This window comes from Schistocerca gregaria, chromosome 2 (assembly GCF_023897955.1).
Source record: "Schistocerca gregaria isolate iqSchGreg1 chromosome 2, iqSchGreg1.2, whole genome shotgun sequence".
In the NCBI taxonomy this organism is placed as follows: domain Eukaryota; kingdom Metazoa; phylum Arthropoda; class Insecta; order Orthoptera; family Acrididae; genus Schistocerca; species Schistocerca gregaria.
Window position 1 is genome coordinate 804105742 of NC_064921.1, and position 23034 is coordinate 804128775.

The 23034-nt window shown below is 42.1% G+C and overlaps 1 protein-coding gene across 1 annotated transcript in view; it reads left to right on the plus strand.

Moving 5' to 3' along the window:
- The window catches only part of LOC126335080 (uncharacterized), a 156816-nt gene extending 134089 nt beyond the window's left edge, over positions 1 to 22727 (plus strand). The window contains exon 2 of the mRNA XM_049997973.1: positions 22129 to 22727. Within this exon, the coding sequence (XP_049853930.1) occupies positions 22129 to 22405 (277 nt within the window). The 3' untranslated portion in view covers positions 22406 to 22727. The remainder of the gene's footprint in view (positions 1 to 22128) is intronic.
- Positions 22728 to 23034: the final 307 nt, after the last annotated feature.

Sequence of the window (23034 nt, forward strand, 5' to 3'; positions counted from 1 at the left end):
TTGCAGGGCGAACCTAACGACTGGCGAAATTATTTGCGAATGGATGTCGAAACATAATTATCTCTTAAAGCTTGTAACCCCTCACACTATGAGAAAAAATATTTGTATGAGAAGGGCAATTTCTCCTCATGAACGGCTGGCGGTAACATTAATATTCCTAGCAATAGGAAGGAGCTACAAGGATTTGGAATTTTCAACTGCAATATCGAAGCAAGCGTTGAGTGAAATAATACCCAAAACATGTGAAGCTATTTACGCTGTCCTGAAGGATGAGTTCTTTTTATAACAGCATTTAATTTTCTATTATGTTTGCACACAAATATATTCTTTAGAATAAACTTTTGATAAACGTACGTGAAATATATTGTTTTACATTACCTCGTGTTCCATTTCCTCGCACATTGACACTCCAATTTCATCTTCAATTGTACTCCTGCTTGGTCTTGGCGTTTCTTGATCACTAAGAAAGACAAGCAGGTCAGAATACCATAACGTTGGCTGGTATACTTGATCTACTCCTACACCAGATCTTCTAGATTTCTGAACATTGGATAACTCTTTTCAGTAAACAGTTCGCAACGAATTTATTTTTTTATTACTGTTTCTCTGTTTGCTGAGGCGTCAACTGCCCGCAATTTTTCAATTAGAGCACTGTATGCTGCTGTCTTTTTGTCTCGGTCACTATATTCTTTAATTTTAATCTTCCACAAACATGGGTGGTTTCTATATATTTAAATGAATTCACTTACAAACTCTTGAGAACACTGACGAGTATCAGCCATTTTAATGTCTTGTGCATACAAATACAAACACTATACTGAGCAAACAGCTGTTTCGCGCCAGATTTGCGGCCATCTCCTGTCCAAACGCTCCAACTTGTCTGCGCAGATGTGGTTTGAACCCACAGATTTGAGAGGTTTCGCTCAAACCTCCAACTCCAACTTCCAGGTTTGCACACACCTCAGGTTGGTGCAAATCTTCTGTCCACACTCAACGATCTGTCTGCGTAGATGTGATTTGCGTAGACAGGTCGTTGCATGTGGACGGGCCTTAAGACCACCTTTTTTTAAAGCAAACAGTCTTATAGCACATGTTAACAGAAATTTTACAGGACGTTCTTTCGGTTGATAATTGTATTGTGAACATTACGGCAAATTTTTAAATAAAGCATAGTTGTTCACAACCAAAAACTCTAAAGGAGAATAGAAATGACATCTTCGCACGATTGCAGATTGCCAATCTAAAGGCTTCTAGGGGCAACAAAAGTTTTATTTTCAGTGTTTCATATACATGGTGTTTCAAAAATGACCGGTATATTTGAAACGGCAATACAAACTAAACGAGCAGCGATAGAAATACACCGTTTGTTGCAATATGTTGGGACAACAGTACATTTTCAGGCAGACAAACTTTCGAAATTACAGTAGTTACAATTGTCAACAACAGATGGCGCTGCGGTCTGGGAAACTCTATAGTACGATATTTTCCACATATCCGCCATGCGTAGCAATAATATGGCGTAGTCTCTGAATGAAATTACCTGAAACCTTTGACAACGTGTCTGGCGGAATGGCTTCACATGCAGATGAGATGTACTGCTTCAGCTGTTCAATAGTTTCTGGATTCTGGCGGTACACCTGGTCTTTCAAGTGTCCCCAAAGAAAGAAGTCACAGGGGTTCATGTCTGGCGAATAGGGAGGCCAATCCACGCCGCCTCCTGTATGTTTCGGATAGCCCATAGCAATCACACGATCATCGAAATATCCATTCAGGAAATTACAGACGTCGGCCGTGCGATGTGGCCGGGCACCATCTTGCATAAACCACGAGGTGTTCGCAGTGTCGTCTAAGGCAGTTTGTACCGCCACAAATTCATGAAGAATGTCCAGATAGCGTGATGCAGTAATCGTTTCGGATCTGAAAAATGGGCCATGATTCCTTTGGAAGAAATGGCGGCCCAGACCAGTACTTTTTGAGGATGCAGGGACGATGGGACTGCAACATGGGGCTTTTCGGTTCCCCATATGCGCCAGTTGTGTTTATTGACGAAGCCGTCCAGGTAAAAATAAACTTCGTCAGTAAACCAAATGCTGCCCACATGCATATCGCCGTCATCTATCCTGTGCACTATATCGTTAGCGAATGACTCTCGTGCAGCAATGGTAGCGGCGCTGAGGGGTTGCCGCGTTTGAAGTTTGTATGGATAGAGGTGTAAACTCTGGCGCATGAGACGATACGTGGACGTTGGCGTCATTTGGACCGCAGCTGCAACACAGCGAACGGAAATCCGAGGCCGCTGTTGGATCACCTGCTGCACTAGCTGCGTGTTGCCCTCTGTGGTTGCCGTACGCGGTCGCCCTACCTTTCCAGCACGTTCATCCGTCACGTTCCCAGTCCGTTGAAATTTTTCAAACAGATCCTTTATTGTATCGCTTTTCGGTCCTTTGGTTACATTAAACCTCCGTTGAAAACTTCGTCTTGTTGCAACAATACTGTGTTCTAGGCGGTGGAATTCCATCACCAGAAAAATCCTCTGTTCTAAGGAACAAACCATGTTGTCCACAGCACACTTGCACATTGTGAACAGCACACGCTTACAGCAGAAAGACGACGTACAGAATGGCGCACCCACAGACTGCGTTGTCTTCTATATCTTTCACATCACTTGCAGCACCATCTGTTGTTGAAAATTGTAACTACTGTAATTTCGAAAGTTTGTCCGCCTGAAAATGTACTGTTGTCCCAAGCATATTGCAACAAACGGTGTATTTCTACCGCTGCTCGTTTAGTTTTTATTGCCGTTTCAAATATACCGGTCATTTTTGAAACACCCTGTAAGTAAGTATTGACAGAATTTAAAAATTTAAAATGCTGCCACAATCTTCGCATTAAGAGTTATGTTATAATTTTAGTACAATAAAAGAAGTATTACAGCTAGCAACAGTGTATACGTGGTAAGGCACCGTAACTCACCGCAATTAGCGACTTTCAGTAGACTTTACACACAGTTTAGAACCTTTACGAAACTTTTCTCGGTGACACCCTCCCACAAAATGATGAATGGAAAAAATTATCACTTACCAGATTTCCGCTGTTCGTGCAGTACAATTCCAGCACAGTAGTGGCTTTTTAGTTTATTAATTCTTTACTACTTACTCCATTCACAACGCATTTTGAATGCGGTATCCACATACAGCACTGAATGCACGTTCAAAGGTATATCACTCTAAGACGTAGAGTTCAGGACATATGACGTCATAAATACTGGGATGCGTGAAAACCAGCTTTCCTTGAAACGAAGCGTAAATTACCCACATTGTAAATGTCACCCATCCATTGTTTGATAATGGAAGCGCTTAGGGGCTTTGGACGAACTTTAAACGTAATTTCCAACCTTCCTTAAACAATTTTTCTCTTACTGGTGCAGAAAAAAATGAAAGCAAAATAGGTGACCGCTTAATAAATTTTCTTTGTCCATGCGACAAAACTTCAATCATAACATTTTGAATTATTTCTTTACTACCAACTCCGTTATACGGTACGCATTTTCCGTACAGAACCCATTTACGCCAGTGCGCATAACCACAAAATTATACGATTGTGCGACGCACAGTTCAACCACCACTATTCTTTAAAAAATCGAACCCCCATGTATGAAACATCTTCAGACATACGATTACTGTACAGATGAGCTGTGTTGTGCGTGGGAGGTCGGCCACTGTCAGATGAGCAGGTGGGACCTGCCAACTGACTCCGCTGTGCAATGAAGGTAAAATTACTTTATACTGGATTCGTAAAAATGAAAATACTGAAAAAATATTTAGAAACATTTAAGTTTAACCACCGTGCCGACACAGCTTGTACCTTCTGAGAGTTGCCTCACACAGCTACTAATATACATCTGTATCTACAGGCCAGCTCACGGTGTGTGGCGAAGATTACTTCTGGCAGGTTACCACTGTAATCTCATCTCTTCCCTATTCCACTCGAGAATGATATGTGGGAAGATGGAACGCCGATAAACCTCCACTGCTTTGATGAGCACTACGTCGTCAATTATTTGCTGGATGCACTCCAATCTTTGTCTTCCTCTACAATTTTTATCCTCTACAGCTCCCTCTAGTCCCATGGAAGTTATTCCATGATGTCTTAACAGATTTCCTATCACCCTGTCCCTTCTTCTTGTCAGTGCTTTCCATATGCTCCTATCTTCACCGACACTGAAGAGAACTTCTTCATTCCTTACCTTATCAGTCCACCTAATTTTCAACATTCTTCTGTGACGTTTAATTTTACACGCGTCTCTGCGAATAACACAAAACCTTTAATGCTTCAATTTGACACGGGCCAAAACAAGAAATATAACAACTACTGAAATATTTGAATATGAAAGGAGTTGGAATGTGAAAAATAATTATTCCACCTTTACTATGCGTGCTCTCAATGTGTGCCACTCTAATATTAAAAGTGTGTGTATGCCACTCTAATATTAAAAGTGTGATATTCTACATACACCAAATACAGGCAAAAAACCAACTTTACTGGAAATTCTGTCTATCGAATATCAATCACAGAACTATAACTTAATCGTTAGTGATCAAATACAGTTCCATTCTTCACTCTTCCTAAAGCACCAGTAGCCAGTTAACATGGTTTTTACACTAAGGTAACAGACCTGGACTAAATTTATAAATGTTTCCCATTTCTCACATTGCATTGTCTTCTTCCGCACCTGTATCCCAGCTCATCACAATCACCAACCTGTGTACTTTTGCCTATGTACCATTCCAGTCTGAGTCGCTACACACTTAAGTGTACCGTTTTACCAGTTGTATACAGGGTGTTACAAAAAGGTACGGCCAAACTTTCAGGAAACATTCCTCACACACAAATAAAGAAAAGATGTTATGTGGACATGAGTCCGGAAACGCTTAATTTCCATGTTAGAGTTCATTTTAGTTTCTTCAGTATGTACTGTACTTCCTCGAATCATCGCCAGTTGGCCCAATTGAAGGAAGGTAATGTTGACTTCGGTGAAAATGAAATGTCGTGTGACGAGGGCCTCCCATCGGGTAGACCGTTCGCCTGGTGCAAGTCTTTCGATTTGACGCCACTTCGGCGACTTGCGCGTCGATGGGGACGAAATGATGGTGATCAGGACAACACAACACCCAGTCCCTGAGCGGAGAAAAATCTCCGACCCAGCCGGTAATCGAACCCGGGCCCTTTGGATTGACAGTCTGTCGCGCTGACCACTTTTTTTTAAAATCTCATTTTTGTTCTAGATTGTTCGTTGCATTTGTTCGTGGCGGACGTCCGATGACGCCTGATCAGAGGGACCGTTGATTCGTTCACTCAGTTTTTTGCTACAAAGGGTAGCTAAACCCTCTGACCGAACACACTGAGCTACCGTGCCGGCACCACTCAGCTACGGGGGACGGACTTGTTTTGACATGCGACTCATTCCTCTACAGAACTAGCATCAAGCACATCAGTACGTAGCATCAACAAGTTAGTGTTATTACGAACGTGGTTTTGCAGTCAGTGCAATGATTACAAAAGCGGATTTGGCAGGTGCCCATTTGACATACGGATTAGCACGGGGCAATAGCCGTGGCGCGGTACGTTTGTATCGAGACAGATTTCCAGAACGAAGGTGTCCCGACAGGAAGACGTTCGAAGCAATTGATCGGCGTCTTAGGGAGCACGGAACATTCCATCCTATGACTCGCGACCAGGGATGACCTAGAACGATGAGGACACGTGCAATGGACGAGGCAATTCTTCGTGCAGTTGACGATAACCCTAATGTCAGCGTCAGAGAAGTTGCTGCTGTACAAGGTAACGTTGACCACGTCACTGTATGGAGAGTGCTACAGGAGAACCAGTTGTTTCCGTACCATGTACAGCTTGTGCAGGCACTATCAGCAGCTGACTGGCCTCCACGGGTACACTTCTGCGTATGGCTCATCCAACAATGTGTCAATCCTCATTTCAGTGCAAATGTTCTCTTTAAGGATGATGCTTCACTCCAACGTGATCAAATTGTAAATTTTCACAATCAACACGTATGGGCTGACGAGAGGAGGAGGAGGAGATTAGTGTTTAACGTCCCGTCGACAACGAGGTCATTAGAGACGGAGCGCAAGCTCGGGTGAGAGAAGGATGGAGAAGGAAATCGGCCGTGCCCTTTCAAAGGAACCATCCCGGCATTTGCCTGAAGCGATTTAGGGAAATCACGGAAAACCTAAATCAGGATGGCCGGAGACGGGATTGAACCGTCGGCCTCCCGAATGCGAGTCCAGTGTGCTAACCACTGCGCCACCTCGCTCGGTGGCTGACGAGAATCCGCACGCAATTGTGCAATCACGTCATCAACACAGATTTTCTGTGAATGTTTGGGCACGTATTGTTGGCGATGTCTTGATTGGGCCCCATGTTCTTCCGCCTACGCTCAATGGAGCACGTTATCATGATTTCATACGGGATACTCTACCTGTGCTGCTAGAACATGTGCCTTTACAAGTACGACAGAACATGTGGTTCATGCACGATGGAACTCCTGCACATTTCAGTCGAAGTGTTCGTACGCTTCTCAACAACAGATTCGGTGACCGATGGATTGGTAGAGGCGGACCAATTCCATGGCCTCCACGCTTTCCTGACCTCAACCCTCTTGACTTTCATTTATGGGAGCATTTGAAAACTCTTGTCTACGCAACCCCGGTACCAAATGTAGAGACTCTTCGTGCTCGTATTGTGGACGACTGTGATACAATACGCCATTCTCCAGGGCTGCATCAGCGCATCAGGGATTCCATGCGACGGAAGGTGGATACATGTATCCTCGCTAACGGAGGAAATTTTGAACATTTCCTGTAACAAAGTGTTTGAAGTCAAGCTGGTACGTTCTGTTGCTGTGTGTTTCCATTCCATGATTAATGTGATTTGAAGAGAAGTAATAAAAAGAGCTCTAACATGGAAAGTAAGCGTTTCCGGACACATGTCCGCATAAGATATTTTCTTTCTTTGTGTGTGAGGAATGTTTCCTGAAAGTTTGGCCGTACCTTTTTGTAACACTATATATATATATATATATATATATATATATATATATATATATACGCGAAACAATGGAAACTTCAGGTGGCAATATCAACAATGTAGAAACTTACGGTAAAGAAGACACGTTAAGTTGCAGACAGGCATAATGAAAAGACACCTGCACAAAGCTTTCGGCCACAGCCTTCATCAGTTAAAGAGAGATACACACGAATCATAAACACAAGCAAGCACATCTGATGCACACATGACCGCCAACTGTAGCATCTCGGGCTGGTCATACGTTTTATTCGTATAAATTCTTCTCTGTCTGTGGTTCCCAGATTTATACTCATATCTTTGTCATCAGTCTACTGACTGGTTTGATGCGACCCGCCACGAATTCCTTTCCTGTGCCAACCTCTTCATCTCAGAGTAGCACTTGCAACCTACGTCCTCAATTATTTGCTTGACGTATTCTAATCTCTGTCTTCCTATACAGTTTTTGCCCTCTACAGCTCCCTCTAGTACCATGGAAGTCATTCCCTCATGTCTTAGCAGATGTCCTATCATCCTATCCCTTCTCCTTATCAGTGTTTTCCACATATTCCTTTCCTCTCCGATTCTGCGTAGAACCTCCTCATTCCTTACCTTATCAGTCCACCTAATTTTCAACATTCGTCTATAGCACCACATCTTCTGTTCCGGCATTCCCACAGTCCATGTTTCACTACCATACAATGCTGTACTCCAGACGTACATCCTCAGAAATTTCTTCCTCAAATTAAGGCCGGTGTTTGATATTAGTAGACTTCTCTTGGCCAGAAATGCCTTTTTTGCCACAGCGAGTCTGCTTTTGATGTCCTCCTTGCTCCGTCCGTCATTGGTTATTTTACTGCCTAGGTAGCAGAATTCCTTAACTTCATTGACTTCGTGACCATGAATCCTGATGTTAAGTTTTTCGCTGTTCTCATTTCTACTACTTCTCATTACCTTCGTCTTTCTCCGATTTACTCTCAAACCATACTGTGTACTCATTAGACTGTTCATTCCGTTCAGCAGATCATTTAATTCTTCTTCACTTTCACTCAGGATAGCAATGTCATCAGCGAATCGTATCATTGATATCCTTTCACCTTGTATTTTAATTTCACTCCTGAACCTTTCTTTTATTTCCATCATTGCTTCCTCGATGTACAGATTGAGGAGTAGGGGCGAAAGGCTACAGCCTTGTCTTACTCCCTTCTTAATACGAGCACTTCGTTCTTGATCGTCCACTCTTATTATTCCCTCTTGGTTGTTGTACATATTGTATATGACCCGTCTTTCCCAATAGCTTAGTCCTACTTTTTTCAGAATCTTGAACAGCTTGCACCATTTTATATTGTCGAACGCCGCTTTTTCCAGGTCGACAAATCCTATGAACGTGTCTTGATTTTTCTGTAGCCTTGCTTCCATTATTAGCCGTAACGTCAGAATTGCCTCTCTCGTGCCTTTACTTTTCCTAAAGCCAAACTGATCGTCACCTAGTGCATTCTAATTTTCTTTTCCATTCTTCTGTATATTATTCTTGCAAGCAGCTTCGATGCATGAGCTGTTAAGCTGATTGTGCGATAATTCTCGCACTTGTCAGCTCTTGCCGTCTTCGGAATTGTGTGGATGATGCTATTCCGAAAGTCAGATGGCATGTATTATATATTCTACACACCAACGTGAATAGTCGTTTTGTTGCCACTTCCCCTAATGATTTTAGAAATTCTGAGGGAATGTTATCTATCCCTTCTGCCTTATTTGACCTTAAGTCCTCCAAAGCTCTTTTAAATTCCGATTCTAATACTGGATCCCCTATCTCTTCTAAATCGACTCCTGTTTCTTCTTCTATCACATCACACAAATCTTCACCCTCATAGAGGCTTTCAATGTACTCTTTCCACCTATCTGCTCTCTCCTCTGCATTTAACTGTGGAATTCCTTTTGCACTCTTAATGTTACCACCGTTGCTTTTAATGTCACCAAAGGTTGTTTTGACTTTCCTGTATGCTGAGTCTGTCCTTCCGACAGTCATATCTTTTTCGATGTCTTCACATTTTTCCTGCAGCCATTTCGTCTTAGCTTCCCTGCACTTCCTATATATTTCATTCCTCAGCGACTTGTATTTCTGTATTCCTGATTTTCCTGGAACATGTATGTACTTCCTCCTTTCATCAATCAACTGAAGTATTTCTTCTGTTACCCATGGTTTCTTCGCAGCTACCTTCTTTGTACCTATGTTTTCCTTCCCAACTTCTGTGATGGGCATTTTTAGAGGCGTCCATTCCTCTTCAACTGTGTTGCCTACTGCGCTATTCCTTATTGCTGTATCTATAGCGTTAGAGAACTTCAAACGTATCTCGTCATTCCTTAGAACTTCCGTATCCCACTTCTTAGCGTATTGATTCTTCCTGACTAATGTCTTGAACTTCAGCTTACTCTTCATCATTACTATATTGTGATCTGAGTCCATATCTGCTCCTGGGTACGCCTTACAATCCAGTATCTGATTTCGGAATCTCTGTCTGACCATGATGTAATCTAATTGAAATCTTACCCTATCTCCCGGCCTTTTCCAAGTATACCTCCTCCTCTTGAACAGGGTATTCACTATTACTAGCTGAAACTTGTTACAGAACTCAATTAGTCTTTCTCCTCTTCCCAAGCCCATATTCTCCTGTAACCTTTTCTTCTACTCCTTCCCCTACAACTGCATTCCAGTCGCCCATGACTATTAGATTTTCGTCCCCCTTTACATACTGCATTACCCTTTCAATATCCTCATACACTTTCTCTATCTGTTCATCTTCAGCTTGCGACGTCGGCATGTATACCTGAACTATCGTTGTCGGTGATGGTCTGCTGTCGATTCTGATTAGAACAACCCGGTCACTGAACTGTTCACAGTAACACACCCTCTGCCCTACCTACCTATTCATAACGAATCAGACACCTGTTATACAATTTTCTGCTGCTGTTGATATTACCCGATACTCATCTGACCAGAAATCCTTAACTTCCTTCGACTTCACTTCACTGACCCCTACTATATGTAGATTGAGCCCTTTTCAAATTTTCTAGTTTCCATGCCACGTTCAAGCTTCTGACATTCGACGCCCCGACTCGTAGAACATTATCCTTTCGTTGATTATTCAATTTTTTTCTCATGGTAACCTCCCCCTTGGCAGTCCCCTCCCGGAGATACGAATGGGGGACTATTCCGGAATGTTTTGCCAATGGAGAGATCATCATGACACTTCTTCAACTACAGGCCACATGTCCTGTGGATACACGTTACGTGTCTTTAATGCAGAGGTTTCCATTGCCTTCTGCATCCTCATGTCGTTGATCATTGCTGATTCTTCCGTCTTTAGGGGCAATTTCCCACCCCTAGGACAAGAGAGTGCCCTGAATCTCTATCCGCTCCTCCGCCCTCTTTGACAAGGCCGTTGGCAGAATGAGGCTGACTTCTTATGCCGGATGTCTTCGGCCGCCAATGCTGATTATTTATCGAAATTTAGGCAGTGATGGGGATCGAACCCGGGACCGAAGACGTTTTGATTATGAATCAAAGGCGCTACCCCTAAACCACAGGTAGATCTACAGAGTCGAAAAAATTCAGTATATCATTACAGAATATTTGTTGTTTTCTACCTTGTCTAATTGAAGCATTACAAATTTTGTGTTTTTCGCAAAGATGCATAATCTTTCAGTGTCACATACGAGGGTCACTCCAAAAGAAATGCACATTACTTTTCTAAAAAATACTGTTTTCATTCTGCATGTGTGAAAGGCTTACAGTGTGTAGATACATCCTTCCCGCTTGTTTTCAAACTTGGTTCAACCAGTTCCCGTGAGTGGCGCCGTCACAGCATGTCTTCAAGATGGCTGCTACATTTGACGTTCGTCAGAAGCAACGAGCTGTCATAGAATTCCTGTGTTGTGAAAACGAGACAGTGGGAAACATCCACAAGATGTTGAAAAAGGTGTATGGAATGCTGCTGTCGATCGCAGTACAGTTAGACGGTGGACAAGCAGGTCACGTGATGAAAGCTCGCACGACAATATTGAGGATTGTCCTCGCAGTGGCAGGCCTCGTACTGCACACACTCCAGACAATGTGCAGAGAGTTAACGAAATGGTGACTGCTGACAGACGTATCACAGTGAAGGAATTGTCACGCTACGTTGGGATAGGAGAAGGAAGTGTTCGCAGAATTCTGAAACTGTTGGCGTTAAAATGGTTTGCGCCAGGTGGGTTCCCAGGATGTTGACAGTGGCTCACAAAGAAACAAGAAAAACGGTATACATCGAACTTTTGGAACAATACGAGAATGCTGGAGATGAATTTCTTGGAAGAATTGTGACAGGTGATGAAACATGATAAAGAGGCAATCAATGAAGTGGCAACATGCAAATTCACCCAAGAAAAAAATTCAAAACCACACCTTCCGCTGGAAAAGTTATGGCTACAGTGTTTTTCGATTCCGAAGGACTCTTGCTTGTGGACATCATGCGAAGTGGAACCACCGTAAAATCTGATGCATATGTGACGATACTGACGGAACTTGAAGCTCGACTGAGTTGTGTTCTACCACATCGGCAAAATCAGAATGTTTTGCTGTTGCACGACCATGCACGGCCACATGTCAATCAAAAAACCACGGAAGCGATCACAAAACTCGGATGGACAACACTGAAACACCGACCTCACAGTCCTGACCTGGCTCCACGTGACTATCATCTCTTTGGGAAACTGAAAGACTCTCTTCGTGGAACAAGGTTTGAAGCTGACGACTCCCTTGTGCACGCTGCCAAACAGTGGCTCCAACAGGCTGGTCCAGAATTTTACTGTGCGGGTATACAGGCATTGGTTCCAAGGTGGCGTAAGGCAGTTGAGAGGGATGGAAATTATGTGGAGAAATGATAATATTGTTCCTAAAGGATGTATCTAAACACTCTAAGACTTTCAAATATGTAGAATAAAAGATGGATTTTTAAAAAACAGTATGCATATCTTTTGGAGTGACCCTCGTATCTTTGGAAATATCAATCGTTGTACAGCTAGAAGCTCTCGTTGACGGAGTGTAGACTGTCTGATCAGTCTTGAGTTTCTGATGTTGGCCTAGAAAGCCCAAAAACGAAAAAAAATATTATTGTGGAAAATTTAATACTGCACATTTCAATAAAATAAATAAGTTCAGCAAGATAGTGTTGCAGTAGTCTCATAGGTAACATACCACCAACCCTTTCCTGTCTGATCGAGTTCTTTTGGTTATATTGTAATAACAGAAACGGCATCTTCATTTGTTGTATCTGCATCATTCTTGGAGTTAAGATTGTAATTAATGCATCGAAGTCTAGGATCATCTGGGATGCATGATAGTTGAAGTTTAAGGTTCTCATTCTTGTGTTGCAAATTTAAATGTAGGTGTCAAAAATCTCTTATTTATTACTTGTACCAAATATCTTTATAACTTCTTCCTCCTGATGAATTCCAGCTTACCAGTTTACACAACTTTTTACTGTGATTACTAAGATATGCCATAGTCAGTTGACATTATCCATTTTAGTTTACTATAAATTGGGTTATCTTGATCGAAATATATAGTCAGATAATCAGTTTCAGTTTTTGCACAAACATTTCAGAATTAAGATCTTTGATCTGAAAATGGTTGCTCCACTGCTAAACCTGATTATTCAAATGCTTCTTTGTGTGTGTGTGTGTGTGTGTGTGTGTGTGTGTGTGTGTGTGTGTGTGTGTGTGTGATAGCTGTACCGTAGGTACAGCCACTTTGGAGGGGTATCTGTTGAGAGGCCAGACAAATGTGTGGTTCCTGAAGAGGAGCAGAAGCCTTTTCAGCAGTTACAGGGGCAACAGTCTGGATGTTTGACTGATCTGGCCTTACAACACTAACCAAAACGGCCTTGCTGTGCTGGTACTGCGAACGGCTGAAAGCAAGGTGAAACTAAAGCCGTAATTTTTCCCGAGGGCATACAGCTTTACTATATGGATAAATGATGAAGGCGTCCTCTTGAGTAAGATATTCCGGATGTAAAATAGTCCCCCATTCCGATCTCCGGGCGGAGAGACTCAGGAGGACGACGTTATCAGGAGAAAGAAAACTGGCGTTCAACTGGTCGGAGGGTGGAACGTCAGATCCCTTAATCGGGCAGGTAGGTCAGAAAATTTAAAAATGGAAATGGATAGACTAATTGTAGATATAGAGAGAATTAGTGAAGTTCCGTGGCAGGAGGAACAAGACTTCTGGTCAGGTGAATACAGGGTTATAAATACAAAATTAAATAGGGTTAATGCAGGAGTAGGCTTAATAATGAATAAAAAATAGGAGCGCATGTAAGCAACTACTAACAGCATAATGAACGCATCATTGTAGCCAAGATAGACACGAAGCCCACTCCTACAACAGCAGTACAAGAATATATGCCAACTAGCTCCGCAAATGACTAAGCGATTGAAGAAATTTATGATGAAATAAAAGAAATTATTAAGATAGTGAAGGGAGACAAAAATTTAATACAAAGGAAAAGTGGAGGGTGAATATGGAATGGAGGTAAGGAATGAAAGAGAAAGCCGCATGATAGGATTTTGCACAGAGCACAACTTAATCATAGCTAACACTTGGTTTAGGAATCATGAAAGAAGGCTGTATACGTGGAAGAGGCCTGGAGACACTGGAAGGTTTCAGATAGATTATATGGTGGTAAGACAGAGATTTAGGAACCAGGTTTTAAATTGTAAGATATTTCCAGGGACTGGTTATGACCAGTAGATTTAAGCCGTAAGAAAATGAAAAAAGGTGAGAATTTAGGGAGATTGGACCTGAATAAACTGAAACAACCAGAGTTTATAGATTCAGAGAGAGAGTTAGGGAACGGTTGGCAAGAATGGGGGAAAGAAATACAGTAGGAGAAGAAAGGTTAGCTTTGAGAGATGAAATAGTGAAGGCAGCAGAGGATCAAGTAGGTAAAAGGACGAGGGCTAGTATAAATCCTTCGGTAACAGAAGAGATATTGAATTTAATTGATGAACGGAGAAAATATAAAAGTGCAGTAAATGAAGCAGGCAAAAAGGAATACAAACGTCTCAAAACTGAGACGTGCAAAATGGCAAAGCAAGGATGGCTAGAGGATAAATGTAAGGATGTAGATGCCTATATCACTAGGAGTAAGATAGATACTGCCAGCAGGAAAATTACCAAACTATAAGTCACGACTGCAAAATACTAACACGAATTCTTTACAGACGAATGGAAGAACTGGTAAAAACCAACCTTGGGGAAGGTCAGTTTGGATTCAGTAGAAATCTTGGAATACGTGAGGCAACATTAACCCTACGACTTTCCTTAGAAGATAGGTTAAGGAAAGGCAAACTTATGCTTCTGGCATTTGTACACTTAGATAAAGCTTTTAATAATGTTGACTGGAATACTCTCTTTCAAATTCAGAATGTGGCATTGGTCAGAACAGGGAGTGAAAGGCTATTTACAAAAGCAGATGGCGGTTATAAGAGTCGAGGAGCATGAAAGGGAATCAGTGGTTGGGAAGGGAGTAATACAGGGTTGTAGCCAACCACGATGTTATTCAATCTGTATATTGAGCAAGCAGTAAATGAAACAAAAGACAAATTTGGAATAGGAATTAAAATACATGGAGCAGAAATAAACCTTTGAGGTTTGCCGATGACTCTGTAATGCTGTCAGAAACAGCAAAGGACCTGGAAGAGCAGTTGATCGGAACGGACAGAGTCTTGAAGGGAGGATACAAGATGAACGTCAACAAAAGCAAATCGAGGATAATGAAATGTAGTCAAATTAAATCCGATGATGCTGAGGGAATTACGTTAGGAAATAAGATACTTAAAGTAGTAGATGAGTTTTGCTATTTGGGAAGCTAAATAACGGATGATGGTCGAAGTAGAGAGGATATAGAATGTAGACTGGCAATGGCAAGGAAATCGTTTCTGAAGAAGAGAAGTTTGTTAACATCGAGGATAGATTTAAGTCTCAGGAAGTTTTTTCTGAAAGTATTTGTATGGAGTGTAGCCATGTATGGAAGTGAAACATGGACGATAAATAGTTTAGACAAGAAGAGAATAGAAGCTTTCGAAATGTGGTGCTACAGAAGAATGCTGAAGATTATATGGGTAGATCACGTAGCTAATGAGGAGGTACTGAATAGAATTGGGAAGAAGGAGAATTTGTGGCACAACTTGACTAGAAGAAGCAACCGGTTGGTAGGTCATGTTCTGCGGCATCAAGGGATCACCAGTTTAGTACTGGAGGGCAGCGTGGAGTGTAAAAATCGTAGAGGGAAACCAAGAAATGAATACACTAAGCACATTCAGAAGGATGTTGGTCTCTGGACTGAAGACAACACACGCATATACCTCTGTGTGTGTGCACGCGCTATCTATTTTGCCTAGACATATCTGACAGAACAGACAGCACACTTATACTGGGTGTAATAAGTATAAGTGCAGATATTTTTATATGTGGCACCTTAAAATGTACACACATCAGTGTGCTGGTTCTTTCTGCTCTGCATCAAGCAGTCTTTCCATAGGCACTTCCTGTAATTTACTACCCGATGTTTTCTGCACGTGTCTAACTGCACTGCTAAGTGGACTACACCTGTCAGTGTAGGCTAAGTGTTTTGCATTACCGTGTCCACACTTCTGCACCAGACTTGCTGCGCAGAGGAAAATAAACATTCATTGCTTGCCCCTGCCACATGTCCTTGGAGGTACTAAGTAGCCTAAACACATACTACTTCTATACACCTAATAATTAGTGTGCAAATTAAATGCCAACGGCCTTGCCACTGTGGTAACACCGGTTCCCGTAAGATCGCCGAAGTTAAGCGCTGTCGTGCTTGGCTATTACTTGGATGGTTCAATGTCGGAGTCTACTGAGTGTTGTTGGAAAGCGGGTTGCACTCAGCCCTTGTGAAGCCAATTAATGAGCTACTTGACTGAGCGGCACCAGTCACGAAAACTGAAATGGCCAGAAGGGCTGTATACTGACCACATACCTCTCTCTATCCGCATCCGATGACGCCTAAGAACTGAGGATGACACAGCGGCTGCTCGGTACAGTTGGGCCTGTTCGGGCGGTGTTTGTTTCGTTTGAAAATGAAATAAATACTGATGTAGTGTCATTCAGTACAAACTGTCCTCAGTCGCCAATAAAAATATCTCCACTTTACCGATTACACATTGTAACTCTTTGTAGTATATCTCAAGGCGTGACTGCCTTGATAACTTCAGTGCAGAGGAACAACAGAGCCTCTTGTAGGAATACAGGACTCACTGCAAGCAAGTAGGTGTATAGACAGTGGACGCCACTAGCACGTGACAAGTTGTGAATTTGGGTCAGATGGCCGAGTCAGTTAAGGCAACTGTCTACATGAAATGGCTGACCCGAGTTCGAGTCCCAGTCTTGCACAGATTTTCAACTTTCGGTATTCAATTATTTCGATGCCAGATTGCGACTGGAGTCGGTCTGTTGTTCGAAATTAGAGAAATGTATAGCCATTTCTTAATGTGATCTCTATATTGCGTCTTTTCGTCATGAGCTCTGCCTCACAATTTCACATCAATAAGTAACGTCATCAAAACTGTTTTAAACTAACCCGCACCTTGACTGAAAAAATAGCGAATACAATGCAGAGTTTATCTGTGAAATTCATCTACATCTGTTACTTATTTCCCATACACTTGTGATGTATTCTTACAACAAAATTGTTTTACTCTATTATTTTCCTTCCTTGTTCAATAGGTTTTCCTAACTTTGTTTTTCCACATACATTTTTGACTAACTGTGTAACAGCAATGACTCACATCAGTATTTGCATTTTAATTTTTAGAGTAATAACTACAAAATGTTTAATTTAACTATATGACGATATAGATTAGCCCACTCCTTTCCAACAACAAATGACGGAAATAGTAATATTTCTGACTAGTCATCTGTTAGAAAGTTTTTTTTATTCACGTAAGAAATATTTACTCATTTTATCACAAGCTTATTCTCGATTGAACAAGTCAACGTGCACGTCCAGTTCTCGTCGTTTGCGGTAAGTATTCATTATCTGCTTTAACGTAATCTGCGACTGAGGCTCAAAAAAGCTAGGTAAGACCTGTGGTGAGGCACCTATTACTGAAATAACGTGCAGGGAATTGTTTTAGCGTTTCGAGAACGGTGATTTTGACGTCGAAGACTGGCATGGCACTGGGAGGGAGCAGGTTTTCGAATCTAATGAAACCGACGGAAACCATCACGGGAGATCGTTATCGAAAGCAGCTGATGCATTTGAGCAGAGCACTGAAAAACAAAAGGCCACAGCACAGCGGTACACGTGATAAGATGATTTTGCAGCTTGACAGTGCTCGACCCCATGTCGCAAAACCCTTCAGAACATACTCGGAAACGATGAAATGGGGAGTCCATTCCCACCTGCCGTCTTCCACAGATATTTCTCCCGACTACCACCTGTTTTGATCAATGGTCCATATAGTACTAGGGACAGAAAGTTGGCTGAAACCAGACGTAAACAGTAATGAAATCCTAAACTCAGATTGGAATGTATACCACAGAGACAGGCTGGACAGAGAAGGGGGAGGCGTGTTTATAGCGATAGGAAGTGCAATAGTATCGAAGGAAATTGACGGAGATCCGAAGTGTGAAATTATTTGGGTGAAGGTCACGGTTAAATCAGGCTCAGAAATGGTAATTGGATGTCTCTATAGGCCCCCTGGCTCAGCAGCTGTTGTGGCTGAGCACCTGAAGGTTAATTTGGAAAGTATTTCGAGTAGATTACCCCACCATGTTATATTTCTGGGTGGAGATTTTAATTTGCCAGATATAGACTGGAAGACTCAGACGTTCATAACGGGTGGCAGGGACAAAGAATCCAGTGAAATTTTTTTAAGTACTTTATCTGAAAACTACCTTGAGCAGTTAAACAGAGAACCGACTCGTGGCGATAACATATTAGACCTTCTGGTGACAAACAGACCCGAACTATTTCAAATAGTTAACACCGAACAGGGAATCAGCGATCATAAAGCGGTTACTGCATCGATTATTTTAGCCGTAAATAGAAATATTAAAAAAAGTAGGAAGATTTTTCTGTTTAGCAAAAGTGACAAAAAGCAGATTACAGAGTACCGGATGGCACGACACAGAAGTTTTGTCTCAAGTACAAATAGTGTTGAGGATCAGTGGACAAAGTTCAAAACCATCGTACAATATGCGTTAGATGAGTGTGTGCCAAGCAAGATCGTAAGAGATGGAAAAGAGCCACCGTGGTACAACAACCGAGTTAGAAAACTGCTGCGGAAGCAAAGGGTACTTCACAGCAAACATAAACATAGCCAAAGCCTTGCAGACAAACAAAAAATACGCGAAGCGAAATGTAGTGTGAGGAGGGCTATGCGAGAGGCCTTCAATGAATTCGAAAGTAAAGTTCTATGTACTGACTTGGCAGAAAATCCTAAGAAATTTAGGTCTGATGTCAAAGCGGTAGGTGGATCAAAACAAAATGTCCAGACACTCTGTGAGCAAAATTATACTGAAACAGAGGATGACAGACTAAAGGACAAAATACTAAATGCATTTTTCCATAGCTGTTTCACAGAGGAAAACTCCACTGTAGTTCCTTCTCTAGATTGTCGCACAGATGACAAAATGGTAGATACCGAAATAGACGACAGAGGGATAGAGAAACAATTAAAATCGCTCAAAAGAGAAAAGGTCGGTGGACCTGATGGGATACCAGTTCGATTTTACACAGAGTACGCGAAGGAACTTGCCCCCCTTCTTGCAGCGGTGTACCGTATGTCTCTAGAAGAGCGTAGCCTTCCAAAGGATTGGAAAAGGGCACAGGTCATCCCGTTTTCAAGAAGGGACGTCGAACAGATGTGCAGAACTATAGACCTATATCTCTAACGTCGATCAGTTGTAGAATTTTGGAACACGTATTATGTTCGAGTATGACTTTTCTGGAGACTAGAAATCTACTCTGTAGGAATCAGCATGGGTTTCGAAAAAGATGGTCGTGCGAAACCCGGCTCGCGCTATTCGTCCACGAGACTCAGAGGGCCATAGACACGGGTTCACAGGTAGATGCCTTGTTTCGTGACTTCCGCAAGGCGTTCGACACAGTTCCCAACAGTCGTTTAATGAACAAATTAAGAGTATATGGACTACCAGACCAACTGTGTGATTGGATTGAGGAGTTCCTAGATAACAGAACGCAGCATGTCATTCTCAATGGAGAGAAGGCTTCCGAAGTAAGAGTGATTTCAGGTGTGCCTCAGGGGAGTGTCGTAGGACCGTTGCTATTCACAATATACATAAATGACCTGGTGGATGACATCGGAAGTTCACTGAGGCTTTTTGCAGATGATGCTGTGGTGTATCGAGAGGTTGTAACAATGGAAAATTGTAGTGAAATGCACGAGGATCTGCAACGTATTGACGCATGGTGCAGGGAATGCCAATTGAATCTCAATGTAGACAAGTGTAATGTGCTGCGAATACACAGAAAGATCATTTAGCTACAAAATAGCAGGTCAGCAACTGGAAGCAGTTAAATCCATAAATTATCTGGGAGTACGCATTAGCAGTGACTTAAAATGCAATGATCAAATAAAGTTGATCGTCGGTAAAGCAGATGCCAGATAGAGATTCATTGGAAGAATCCTAAGGAAATGCAACCGAAAACAAAGGAAGTAGGTTACAGTACGCTTGTTCGCCCACACTCAGCAGTGTGGGATCCGTACCAGATAGGGTTGATAGAAGAGATAGACAAGATCCAACGCAGAGCAGCGCGCTTCGTTACAGGATCATTTAGTAATCTCGAAAGCGTTACAGAGATGATAGATAAACTCCAGTGGAAGACTCTGCAGGAGAGACGCTCAGTAGCTCGGTACGGGCTTTTGTTAAAGTTTCGAGAACATACCTTCACCGAAGAGTCAAGCAGTATATTGCTCCTTCCTACGTATATCTCGCGAAGAGACCTTAAGGATAAAATCAGAGAGATTAGAGCCAACACGGAAGCATACCGACAGTCCTTCTTTCCACGAACAATACGAGACTGGAATAGAAGGGAGAACCGATAGAGGTACTCCGTCACATACCGTCAGGTGGCTTGCGGACTATGGATGTAGATGTAGATGGCGCATAGTCTGTTATGAACAAGTACAAAGTTGGGTCGATTCATTGATCTCCTCAAAGGCGCCTAGTTCTTGCTGCTAAGATGGGAGAAAGTAGTGTCCAGCGATTGCCGATACTTTCAGTCCTAAGGATTCTGTAAGTCTTTCGCAATAAGACCTCGAACTTCAAGAGAAAACGGCGGAAGCAAAGTTGTAAGCCTAATAAATTAAAGCTAAATTGGAGCACACGTCTCATTTCTTCTATATACATCACATTTTCACTGTTAACGGTGTAACCTTCCCGTATAAATAAAAAATATAAAATAACGTCGTGATGGTGTCGCCGGATAACGCTGTCTATATATTTGCTCGTAAATGGCACAGCTTAGTGCAATGCTGGCCTCTCTACTAATACTGGATAACATTTGACTGAGATCTGAATTACTAGAAAAACTGACTTTACTTAGTGACACAGCTACACAGCTGGTCGTCTAATTACTAAAGAACACATGACTCTGCACAGCTAGTCGTGTGATTACTAAATAGCACATGACTACGATCTGACAAAGATTCTAGAATATTTTAATTTAGATAAATGACTGGATCGGGACTGGCAATGACTTAAGAGGAAGCCGGCCGCGGTGGCCGAACGGTTCTAGGCGCTTCAGTCCGGAACCGCGCGAATGCTACGGTCGCGGTTTCGAATCCTGCCTTGGGCATGAATGTGTGTGATGTCCTTAGGTTAGTTAGGTTTAAGTAGTTCTATGCTCTAGGGGACAGATGAGCTCAGATGTTAAGTCCCACAGAGCTCAGAGCCATTTGACTTAAGGGGAAATTATACTTTTATAGTTGACTGGTAAAAACAATTATATTCTGAAATTTTTACGTTATTGATAAAGATCTACAATCCATTACACGGGAAAATTGAAGGTGTTACAAATCTGGGTCAACTGGTGCTGACGAATAACAAAAGAAAAGATTGAAACAAATTCGTATGAACATCTCAGACAAGTGACTTAACTACGCGCATGCCATTATAAAACAATAAAAGTGACCCTATAATAGATGTTTGACTTAATTACACTGTTGATTTCTCATTATATTAAGAAGTATTCATTTGTTCATCATCTCATTCCATGATATCATTTTGCTCTGCGGCTGATACAATTATTATTCAGTTCCATGTAATAAAATTTTACAATTTGTTCTGCACTGTGACTTTAACAGCTACTAACTATAACCTGGGCTGTACCAGCGACAGATTACAACTACACTGTAGCAGCGAGCGATTGCAACTGCGGCAGAGACTGCTCTGACCTGCGACTCTACTGCAGCTCTCTTTTAACAGGGGCAAAGATATTTTATGTCTCAGCCAGCGCCTGTGAATTGCCGTTCTAACAAGTGAGCAATACATCGAGATTACATTTACTCCAGCAGGGTGACGAACCCCTTACAATAGGTGTTTTATTTACGTGTCAAAATATCGACAGCCTCTAGTAATTTGCCCGATCCGGACTACCATTCTTTAGTAACGTACGCTGTTACAGTATTACATCATATTCTACAGCTCAAGGTAAGCGCTAACGTATTTGCGTGCATCCTGTTCTCCTTCGCACTGTTTTACACACGGCAGGGTAGGCTGTTTAAGTTCCCTTTGAAATGATGTAGGTAACTGAACTATCGTAATGTGCATGAAATTCATCCTCGTTTTATGCACAGCTATGCCATTTGTATACGGACAACCTTAATTACTCCTGTTACAATTCTCGCTCCAGGCTTAGGATGCCATAAGACAAAACGCTGACGTCTACATCTGTAATCAAGCTCCTGGAAGAGTAAACAAAAATTTTAATCGCTCTTTCTTTTGTCTCATTTCAGTGCGATATGTCCGACAGCGATGGTGGAATATCCGTACGTGTTTCACGCGAGAGTTGAAAGCGCAGCAGAGCATTATGTCTGGGCAAGCCCCGCAAAAGAGGAGGAAGTACATATACTTCGAGAAACTGCTGTTCCTCCTGCCAACGATGGACTCGCTGATCGCTGGTTCAGACCCCGCCACCGCAGGAGACGATGTGTTGGTAATTTCCCACAAGGTACAGACGCCGAGTCGCCCGCCTTATCAGAGGGACAAATCGAAACATACGGCGGTGAGTGATTCGCTGGACAAAGACAAGACGATAAGTGCAATTGACGGGGAAATGAATTTCGCACTGTCTCTCGTGCCGATGCTACAGTCGCTGAGTCCAGAAAAGAGAATTGCTGCCCAAATTGAAATACTACAGGTATTTCAGAAATTCGGCTGTGGCCAGAATTGAAGAGCAGAGAACAAAATGCGAGGGTACTGAAAATTCCAACGCGAGACAAGAGCCAAATTTCAGTATTTCCGAGTGAAGTTTGAAGAAAATTTCACTTCAGAAGAGCACTTCACTCATAAAAAAGTAATGTGTATGCATTATAAAATTTTACTATGATGTAATAAAAGCTGACAGTAAAATTTTCTAATTATTTTATTATTTTTGTTGCGTAATTATTCTCACTTCACTGTCACTGCAAGTCAGCCTAGTAGAGAAATATCTCTAAGAAGAGGAGGCCACGACGTTGCGATCACAGATTTACCCCAGATTTTGTACACCCTTAGTAGGCCATTAAAACAACATAATCTGCAAACAGTAAGGTAGACTACTCCGGCAATTCCAAGAAAATCGCATGAGAAGTTTCATGCGTCTGTGATGTAGCTTATGTATCTGTGCATATGTGCTACACGAGAAAGCTCATGGTGGTCAA